The sequence below is a fragment of the Nicrophorus vespilloides genome, unplaced genomic scaffold, assembly GCF_001412225.1.
Source record: "Nicrophorus vespilloides isolate i.1.1-1 unplaced genomic scaffold, Nicve_v1.0, whole genome shotgun sequence".
In the NCBI taxonomy this organism is placed as follows: domain Eukaryota; kingdom Metazoa; phylum Arthropoda; class Insecta; order Coleoptera; family Silphidae; genus Nicrophorus; species Nicrophorus vespilloides.
The window spans coordinates 5,212-16,714 of NW_017099875.1; the positions used below are offsets into that span (position 1 = coordinate 5,212).

At 31.5% G+C, this 11,503-nt stretch overlaps 1 protein-coding gene across 1 annotated transcript; it reads right to left on the minus strand.

Moving 5' to 3' along the window:
* Nucleotides 1-10,348: 10,348 nt before the first annotated feature.
* On the minus strand, nt 10,349-11,349 carry LOC108565946. The gene is made up of 3 exons (XM_017925631.1): nt 11,330-11,349; nt 10,821-11,271; nt 10,349-10,762 (listed from the first exon to the last, which is right to left on the minus strand). The coding sequence occupies exons 1-3, from the start codon at nt 11,347-11,349 to the stop codon at nt 10,625-10,627; spliced, it is 609 nt and encodes a 202-aa protein (XP_017781120.1). The 3' UTR covers nt 10,349-10,624.
* Between the last annotated feature and the right edge of the window lie 154 nt (nt 11,350-11,503).

The window sequence follows — 11,503 nt, forward strand, 5'->3', positions numbered from 1 at the left end:
GAATAATCTTCAGAGTAACTGGCCAACCAACGTTTAACATTCGTGTGATATTAGATTAATTACTTTTGACAGAAAAAGCCTTTGAACCAAAGAGTAACTTAGAATGTATTTTTTTTGGCTCAATTCAAATTTTCTAATCTGGACTGATCCAAGCATCACTATGAGAGGAATTGCAATATTTTATATACGTTTTCTGCAATTTTTAATTATCAAGATGTAAAAACGTCGGTCGATAGTCCTTTGGTCGAAAGAACCAGTTTTGTTCAATGTAAATTTTAATAACAACGTTTATTGCAATAGTCATACAAAAATCATATAAAACTTATTATTATGGCAGAAAATCCTATGGAAATGTAAATGTTTAATAAATTATCATTAAACACCACTATAAACATATTTCCTGTTGGTATTTCAATAATTAATTTCTTATATGCGAGATTCCATAATATTTGATTAGATTCTATTTATTATGTATTTTATATTATGGTCATATTTTTTTTCATTTTTAAAGAAAAAATAAAAACTCGTGAGCTAATTGTAACTCATTTGATTGTGTAACTTATATTTGAATTGTTAGTTTTTATGTACAATATTAATTGTAGCATTGACATTACTTATTACTTTCATATGTATTTTCAATATAATTTATTTATGAGTAATTAAAATATGTAATTTGCTGAAATATATTATATTAAATATAATTTAATATAGTTAATTGTAAATTTTTGACTATAAAATATTAAATTTTGTGGTGAAACGTGTCTAATAGTAATAACACTTTGAGGAATATTTAACTACTTATACGAATAATTTATTAAATTAAAGTTCCAACATTGGATTTTTGGAATAACCATAACTCAAGCTATGATTAGTATTTCTGATTTTATTGTTACAAAAATTTTCGTTTTCCAGCTGTACCCAAGCATTTCGTTTAATTTTGTCACAGCTACTAGTGTCAGATGTGAATTGTGTGAATAGTTCTTGTTCACACTGTTTGTCATTAGTAATGAATATCCATTGTATGAGAGGGCATAGGAATTTCCTTGGTAATATTTCAATAGCTATGAAATTGAGTTTCTCGAAATAATTTTGGGCTGAATGAAAGTAAATGTGTTGTTAATAGCTTTAGCTGGAATCGGGAATAGTTTGAATAAGATAAATTCTAAATTAATTTTGAATTCTGAAAATAAACATCTAATTTGAAAGTTTTCTGTATTTTTCCTTGTAATTCCATAATCTAAGCTATGATTTTGCTTGGAGTTATTATTGAAGAGTGGATTAATCCTTTTTGACAATTTAATATAGCTTCTACAATTAATAATATTTCAAATTTATATTTTGTTTTTATTGTTCTTCTACGGCAGTTCTTTGGATTCCTTGAAAATGGTACTGAGCTGCTTGTAATCTTTTACTTTTTTTAATACTTCCAGTTTGGTTAAAAATTGTCTAGTTCTCGTCTCTTCTTTTATTTCATTTAGTAGATTGGGTGAAACTACCCCCTTCATGATTATGCAATACCGTCGCCGTAGTGCTCGAACCATCTCTGAACCCATAATGACAATTACTGTCTAATTTATTTCTTTATAGAAATTCTACAAGTCTTCTATGTATGATCTTCTCAAATAACTTCGATAAAACAGGGAACAGAGCTAGTGGCCTATAATTGGCCGGAGCTTTTTTTGAATTATTTTTGAGTATAGGTGAATAGCCAACGTATTAAAGTAGTAAACATAATATTTATTTCACTCAATTTTTTAATTTGAGTATAAAGAATAAATATTTACAGGTAATATGCAAAAAATTAGACCTTCTATATGAAATTACATATTAAAAATAAGTTTGTTGATCTAACGAATAACGCAAATCTTGTTGCCGAATACTCCTTTTCTCTTGAGTATAGAATTGAACAAGTTTGCAGGACTCTTCATCTTTGAACCAAATGTTTCCTAAACTTAGGGAATCTTTGTCTTGGAAATCATCATAGTCCATTTCCCTCTCTGATGAAGACATTTCATGGTCCTCGTAGAAATCCATTTCACTATCAGAAGAAAGTTCATCATCTCCGTCATGGATGCTTTTATCTATATAAACTAGAGAATGGTTTTCAACAACTTTATTGTCTATATCAATATCCTCTCCATCGCTGATTTTTATGTGTTCTTCATGGATGACTTCCTCGTACACCAAATTGTTTTCAGAGCTGGTTGTGTAATATTCCGGCGATTTGGTGTTGTATTCATAAAAAGAATTAATTGCTAAAATATTTGACGGTAGTTTGTGACGTTGTTGTAACTGAAAGATGCAAGAAACTGATGCATTCCACATGATAATCTATCTTAAATTGTTAGAAAAGAAAATTAGTTTCATTAAAAGAAAATAACAAGAAATAAATTTAATTTTAAAAATATAATCAAATTACAACAACTTTATCGTGTAATATTCACTTGGCCATTTCCTAGTGAAGACCATTATCAAGCTCATATGATGATCCTCCTTGAAACTAAGAGGTGTTACACAATCTACACCGCTGTCTTCCAAAATATCCATCTTCTTGTCAGCGTTGTTTTCAATTGATTTGTTCATTTTTTAGCTCTGAAATGTATCTTAACCATGTCCTTACCATTTGAAGATACGCACTTTACACTATTAATTTAATCTGAATTATATTAGTATTAATCACTTCTAAGCAGAGAACAGTGCTTGAATAGAATTTATCAATGTATTTTCAAATAAAAGTATTTCGAACAGCACCTGTCGTCTTCTGAAGAACTACTGATTTAAATTTTGCATTTAATTTCATTGTTAATAAAATTGTATGGAAAGAAAATAGGTTATTGAAATAAAAATAAATAAAAAAAATTGATTGTATTTGATGTATTACATGAAAATGTATTGGCAGAAACATTCTTCAATAATTTTGAAACTGTCCTCTTTCCTGTATTTGCCATTGACTAATGGCATCGTCCTGAATTTATATTGGATCAAAAAGAAATCTTTGATGATTTTCAAATTGATTTGGATGTCCTCTTTCTGGTATAGTGGCTGGATCGTGAGATCTTTCCCTATCTGTCTGCTTGTATTATCATCGTCGTCGTCGTGATTTATTATCAGTTTTATTTGATATATTATCAGAAAAAATCTCCGATGATTTTCAAATTGTTTTAGAATGTAGCTCGCCTATTCGCACTAATGATATTTTGTATCTTTGTGTCATTGATCATTCCATCATTAGACAAACTAACCATTTCATAGATTATACTGCTATTTTTTAGCCTCCCATATAACTTCCATGGCATTGCATCATTTTTCACTTCCGAAATATTAATAGATTTCCTGCTCGGCAACGACTCGGGTGGACAATTTGACAAATCCAATAATCCAAAATTAGTAACAAATTTGGCTTGGAAACTTGCATTTTTAACGCATGATCATAACTATTCCTTATTTACGTTTTATAGTAAATTATACTTTATTGTATAAATAAATAATTGTGAAATTATTTTTTTTTATTATACTGGGGTGCTTACTCCAGCCCGCTTATATGACATCATCTACAAACCCGGTATGGTGCACCCCACTCCAGCCCGTAACTGGTATTCCGGGAAGGTTTGATAAGGGTACTACCTGCTGTATTAGCTGCATGTATGGTGTATTAGCTGCAATATATCTGTAACCGTTCTCTTGTGTCTTCTCTTCTCTACCCATTTTTTGTGTCTTAATACCATGTAAGGTTCTCTGTATTATCTCGTGTGTATTCTCTGTGTTGGGTCTCGGGCCTCGGACTCATTATAATGTAAGAACCGTTTGTATCCTGTGTACCTCTCTGTAGTGTAGCTATCCATAATTTACCCTAATAAACATGTAATCTCGAGCATCTCCAAAATACTACAGAGAATTTAATCTTATTTTGTATTTGGATTTATAGAAAATTAATAATTTATGTTTTTTTTTGGGAAAAATGCATTTTTTTCAAAATTACATAAACTAAAAATTAGAAATGATTAAAACTAAAAAAAAAACAAATATTTTTAATAAACAAACAAATTTGTTTATCAGAAGAAATAAAATAAAATCCTCTCCCACCTAGATAATTCCATTCCCGCCTCTAAATTTTAGCAAAGGAGTAATATACTGTCCTGATTTACTCAATTGTACGGAAGAGGAAATACTAGAGGAGTTGAAAGCAAAGAACGTTACAAAGGTGCGAAGAATCAAACAGAACAGGGATGGTGAATTGAAGGACACTCCTTCTCTCATCATTACATTTAAAACACCGGAGATACCTAAAAAAATAAAGCTGCATTTTACAACTTAGAGGTACGGCCATTCATACCAAGCCCCTTAAGGTGTTTCAAATGTCAACAGTTTGAGCACAGCGCAGCGAGATGTACGAGCGAACAAATCTGCATTTGCGGTAAACCTCCGTACGAGGGCAAGCCTTGTGAAGAGCCGTTCAAATATGTTATGTACTCAAAATGCCAGATATCGATGGTGCCTACAAAGTACCGGGCCCGTCGGATGCAGGCACACGCAGACGTGATGGTGACTCTCCCCCTATATCTGGGGAAAGCACCGAGAATGAGGGTCAGACCAAAATCCACCGAAAAAATTTTCCCGGATGGGAAAAGGGTACCCTCCACCTCCATGGACGTAATAATTCAATGGAATTGTAATGGATGTAATAGTCATACGTGTGAGTTAAATATGATCTTGGAAAAAGAAACTCCCTTCTGTGTGTATCTCAAAGAAACACACTTCAGGCCAGAGCAGTCATACTCTTTGGAAGGATACACATTACTACGTAGTGATGTAATTCCGAGACTGAGAGCTAGGGGAGATGTTGCCATATTACTGGAGGAAAACGTTCTTTACAGTGAGGTCCCCTTGACAACAAATATGCAGGCCATTGCAGTTAGAGTTGGATATCCCCAGCAAGTCATGCAATGTATATCTCCCAGATGCAGATTGGAATGAGCTTCTATCTCTCCTGAGTCAGCTTGCTCCACCTTATTTGCTTCTTAGAGATTTTAATGCACATAACCCGATGTGGAGTTCAATACGGAGAAATCTTAGAGGATCCTTTGTTGAGCGGATGCTTAGCATTTTGTTCGCCAACGCTGGCTCTGGGTCTAAGGTGGAGTTCCCTTGACTCACTAAATGGAAGTGATCACTATCCTATTTTGATCACTACAAACTTTGTAATCAGTTTAAAGAAGAAAGCACTGAACAAATTTATGAAGCATCCTACTAATGAAAACCTCGCTCATTTCAGAATACTAAGAGAATCCACACGTAGAGCAATCCTGCTTAGATTAAAAAAATTCTGGGAGAATTATGTCTCGACTATAACCCCCGATAATCGCTGTCTGAGGTATGACGGAGGATGGGAGTCTGCGGGGCGACCTTGTTGTCGATCTCGACAACAAGAGGGGGTCGGTCGAATCTGTCTTTTCATTTTTGACAACTATAAATGATGTATATCTGTTTATTTATTTTATTTTTTTTTTGTGTGCGTTTGTTTCGATTTTTTTTATAAGTCGTCTTGTACTGCCACTCTGTCATTTTAATATGTTACTTTTACCTATTTTACTTTATCAAGTTACCTAATTTACTCTGATATTATATCTATTTTGATACTTTTAATAAGTAATTTGTTCCTTATTGTCCACTCTATTGATTTTAATAGGTTACTTTTACTTATATAACTTTACCAAGTTAATTTATTTATTTACTTCCTAATTTATTCTGATGTTATATCTATTCTGATAATTTTAATAGTTAGTATGTCCTGTACTGTCCACTCTCTTGATTTTAATCTGTTACTTTTATCTATTTTAACTAACCAATTTAATTAATTTATTTTAACTTACTTTTTGCATTATTTTATATGAGCCCTTTGTGATTATGATAAATCACAATCAAACTCACGACCTAAGCTGTTTATGCCTCCAAAGAGAAAAAAAAATATGTCGGTACGTTCGAAAATGGGTGTGACCACAATGCACTTATATAGTAGCTTCTTGGGAAGGTTATATACTTTATTTATAAAATTATAAACATAACATTAATTTACATATTATATTTCATATCCATGGATACGGAACCGTATGCGGCTCTTTTCATAAGAAATTGTGGCTCCTCATTCCTACTGCACGTAAGCTTGTGGTGGCTCTGTATTATAGCGAAAATTCAATAACAAAATGCCGATCATAGCGTGCGAATAAGTTTTTTTGTTATTATTTTTATAAACACATAATACATAAAATGTATGATCAAGTTGATATAATAGGTAGACAAAAAAAAAACGTTCGATTTTTAGTGGGAATTAAAACCATTTGTTTGTATACATAGAATGAACTTTAATCAATTATATATTCCCTATTATCTCCACATGTTACATTAGATAATCATACCATTTACCCATCAACACTTTTTAAATGTCTTAGAATCCTTCTTGATCCTAAAATCAACCTTAATTCCCATTCCAAATAACTCAAATCCAGAATTATAACCAGATCCCGTCATTTCTGTTTCGTAACTTTTGGTAGCTCCGAAATATCCTTACAGTGCCACACATCCATTTACAAATCCATTTGCCGTCCAATCATGGACTATGTTTTCCATCTATTTTCCCAATGCCTAAATCCCGTCCAAAAGAAACCTGTCCATATCCGAACTTCCGCCCTTCGTATTCTCACCAATATACGACATCCTAATAATCCTCTGCACCAAAACCTTGACTGATACCTTTGATTCTCCGAGAAATTTAAAGAATCTAATGTCGCTTCCCTTTCTAAATTATGTACCTCTCGAAACCCAAATATCCATCCCAAATTTAAATATCTTTTCCAATACCTAATGTCCCTTGATTAAAACCCTCCTAATTCTAACCCTACTGTATTTTTTTATTTCTTACTCTTTTCTTATTTTGCTATATACATATGTATATTATTTTTCATATCATTAAATTATGTTCCCAGGCGGAAAGACCTCGCTCTGTAGCATTTTGGCCAGTCTTTTAATTATTTTTGTTAGTTTATGTTAGATTTTTTTTCTTTTCTGAATTGTTATTATTTCCTTATTATTTTTGTTAATAATAATAATAATATTTATTGAAATAGTAAAATTACAAAATAAATATCAATACAATAATATAAATATCATAACTCAAAAAAGTCAACTGCTTCTAAGGACTATTGACCATCATTCGCGGTGTAACCGTTTTTGAGTATTTACTCATAACCAGTTAAGGAGTAAACTAGCGCCTATTTTATCATAGGAAACAGGTGATGTGCATAATCCTCTAACCATATTTGATTATGACTGGATGATTTGGATGAGGCGATATGGATTAAATGTAAGCAATTTGAAAATAATATAGAAAAATCTTATGTCCATCGAATAAAGAAGAAAGAAGAGGAAATTATTAAGAAAGTATGAATTCAATAAAGAGGGCTTTGTTGATGATGTTGACAAAAAAAATAATGATAAAAGAAGAAAATGATGAAGATACCTATGAAAAGAATTCAAATATTTCAACTAGCAACAGCTTTGACTAAAATTTATCTCAATCTTTGAAGATAAATTGTAGTCAAAGCTGCTGCAAGTTGAAGATAAAGAAAATACACCTTGTAAGTTGAAGGAAGATAATGCAAAATTTACAGATAGTTTCATCTTAATTAATAGATATTAAATAATATTTTCGATAATCAGATCCAGTTGAGTTTTGGATTATAGAGAATTTTTTTTTATCAAAAGTTCATGCATTTTCATAGAAAATTTGCACAATTTTGTTTTTCAATACTCAAATTTATTTTCAAATGAGAAAGCAAATAGTCAAATAAATATCAATACAGAAACAAACAGTATTTATTTAAATTTCAAAAATATACAATAATTTTTACAAACAACACAAACAAATTTCTAATCAAACATTATATACAAATATGGTTATTTTGCAATCATATAGTCATCAGGAAGCTGTAAATTAGTTACTAAGTTCTTATTTTGCTTACCAAGCCTTTTTAAGCATTTTTTATTTCTTTCAATTCCTTATAAAAAAAATCCACTCTTTGAGCAATTTATTCAAAAGAATTCATTAAATCTTTAACCATCTTCTCGTTCTGACTAGTAGAGTAATTAAAGGAAATCATACCCACATTTTTTATATTCATATCGTTATTCGTGCACTTCTTCTAATATGTAGTGCAATGTTTGTCAATATCTGCCTTCAAACAGTTAATTTTCCGCTGACGGTACAGCACATCGTTAAGCATTAAAATCTTCTTAATAAGCTCACATCTATTCGCATAGGCATCAGTGAATTTTAGGAATTCCGACACCTTAAGTACTACGATCATCCTTCGATTCAATAATCTAATCGTATTCTGATTTAACGGCAAGGTTTGACTGAAATAGAGTGTTGATTTCTCAACTTCTTTTTACGATCATGTTGGTTTAGATAATAGTAGACATTCATCATTAAGCAATCCTCTCGTCCAAATCTATCATCATTCCCTTCAAGATTTCAGCGTAAATACTGAATTTGCTTAGAACGTGCTTGAAAGTCAAACATATTTTAGGCATCTTGATTTTCTTGAAGTTTTTATCGTATTTGCTGCAAGTCTTCTTACCCATCTTGTAACCTTGGATATCAGAGAGGAGGTCGTTTTTTTTGCATATTATCTCTTTGCTGAAATCTTTGTTATCCGATTTCAAATCCAAATTAGATAGACTGATCGAAATGTCATATATTTATCTTTAAATATATCATCAAGAGCTTAAAAAATCCTTATTTTTATGTCGTGTAAATTTATTCACAATCTGTTCATCAATGTGAACATTGAGTAAATTTAAGTTCTTTACAAATGGAGTGCTGGATATTAATTAGTACTGATTTCGGTGTTCGGGTCCATCGAAAGTAGGACGAAGAATGAAAGAAAGAAAAAAAAACAGCCAACAAAAAATGTAAACACAGATGAATGTATATGTATCTAGACGTGTATATGATCTGGACCGAAATTATTGGATCAATAACCATGAAATGATGGTATTTAATAAAGTATATCGAATATTGTAATTTGTAACAAAGACTTACTGTCTATTATTAATAATATTGAACATAATTTATTGCAACAGACGTAGCAAATAAAATGTAAACAAAAGTAAATACATATATAGTTTTAATTATTATTAAGTACCAAAAGGTACTTCTCGTTGAAAGAAAATAATAATACAGAACAAAAATAAGTTGAAAAAAAATATTTGTTTTTTTTCTTAGATTTGTTATATTTCTTTATAAGTTAGACTTAATATAATTTATTTATTAATACTTTATAACCACTGTTTACTAATTACACTATTAATAAAAAAATATATTTATAACCATTCTTCTTTTTCTTTATAATGAAATAATCTAGACCAATTTGTCTATATTGACGTTTTCTAAAGAGTATATCCCGAGTAGATTCTGATGATGTTCCCAAGTGATGTTCCCAAGGCAAGTCGGCGACCCTCCTCTTTTAAAAATTTATATTTTCTACTGTTATTAGTAACGGCATAGAAAAACAATGCTGTTCTTATAGCTAAATCCACCTAATCCTGAAATCAAAATGATATGTTGTTAGCCTACTTTTGGAATTGAAAAATGAAATAAAATAGTACTTAGAAATAAAAGGATAGAGTGTATGATACACTTTAGAGATAATATTCAGGAGTTCGTATTAAAGCTGGCGTTGTAAACTAAATCATGGAAACTTTGTCATTTTTTAATACCATTGCATCGTATGCGGGAATTGTAAATAATCTTAGACTGATCGGTGTTTACCGGTGTTCTCTGAACAAGAAGCCGTATTAGTACGAAACCTATTTCATGTATGAAATGGATGTATCATGATGAAGTACAGGATGAATTTTTGGAGCTGCGAAATAACTCATCATATATATTTCATGAAATATTATTTGCCATTTGCTTCTACTTAACTCTGCGAAAGTGGATTTTCAACTCTTCTGCAGATCAAGACAAAATTCAGAAATAAGCTGGATGTTCAAGATGACATAAGATTGGCTTTGACAAAAACTCAACTAGAATTATACCACTAGTTAAGCAGATGCAAGCTCAATGTATTCTCTGGAAGGAAAAATCTCGACAGCCCTTTGATTATACTGTTTGACTAATAAATATGTTAAAATAAATAAAAATATATTATATAAATATTAACCATAAAAACAAAAAATATTTCCAAACTTGAAAAAAATGTATTAATTTTGAAAAAGTTTAAGTAAAATAATTTTCTGAAGAGACTTGAACTTATTAATTATATAGGTTGGTAGAAAATAAGATGTACAATGTTGACTCGGCGATCGCGGGGAGTGCAGATCGAACCTTCGAGTGGCCTCGAGTTATTGATCTCCGCAAAAGGAAGTGGCGTCCAGAACCTTCCCACATCAGGGACTCATGGCCAGTCGAAAGTAAAAGATTATTTTGTTACTACGAAAAGTCACCATGCGCTACATTTCTGAGAATCTAAATTATCACTTTAATCTAACTACTCTATCATCCAGAAATAAATAAATTTAGGAATTACTAAATTATATACACGGTTTGCTGGGGAGAACATTCATCTCAGATCTCTTTCCAATGGACGATTACCCGTTGGGAATTCGGTGCTAAACCAAATGGTTTGGAATTATCGGAAGCAATGTATGTGTTGACTTGACAATTGTACATTTCTTTATAGCCATATATGTTTGAACACATTTGCTGTGAATAAAAATATCATTAATAAAGTCCAATTCAATATGTAAAATAGAATACTTACTTGAGTCAAAGGATTTGTATTGGTAGTTAGAATTCCCTTGAATTTATTATTTTTCGCTAAAATATGCACTTGATCTTCCATATATTTCATCAGGGCGACGTTTTCTTGTGACGAAAGTGACAAGCTGGTGGTCATTATGAACGAATTAAAGACGTTCCCCTTTCCAGACGGCAATAGATTATTCCTGATGGGACCTTCGATGGTCTCCAAAAATTCGAAAATCACGACCAGTTTCGAGGTTATTTCCACTTTTGGTTCATCGAGCGCATCGAAGTTCAAACTGACACCGATGACATTCCCCGTTTTAGTAGAAATAACCACGAAACTGAGATCCTTTTCGACCAACGGCGCCCAAAACTTGCCCATCAACTCTAAGTATTCGAACTCGTATATATCTGGCTTAAGCCACTGCTCGAGATCGCCCTTTTGGTAAAAACTGGAGGAAACTATTCTAAAAATTATTAATGAATTAAATTAATATATTTGTATTAAGTGTTTCGTATAATTACTTCAAGACATCGTCTTTCATCTACTTGCCTCAACGAAGCTTCCTATTACATCAGCATTAGTGATTTTATTGCCGCTATGGACTTAGGCGAGGTCCTGGAGAGGATGCACCAATCCAAAGATAAACACTAACGAAACAAGCCTCCAATCTTTAGGATGGAATTTTTGCATGATGG

What these genes read in the sequence shown, in the direction of transcription:
- LOC108565946 (XM_017925631.1), bottom strand. Translation starts at nt 11,349, where the DNA reads ATGAAAGACGATGTCTTGAA. An exon ending in ATGAAAGACGATGTCTTGAA is followed by an intron (nt 11,272 to 11,329) that starts GTAATTATACGA and finishes AATAATTTTTAG; the next exon opens with AATAGTTTCCTCCAGTTTTT. An exon ending in ATACAAATCCTTTGACTCAA is followed by an intron (nt 10,763 to 10,820) that starts GTAAGTATTCTA and finishes TTTTATTCACAG; the next exon opens with CAAATGTGTTCAAACATATA.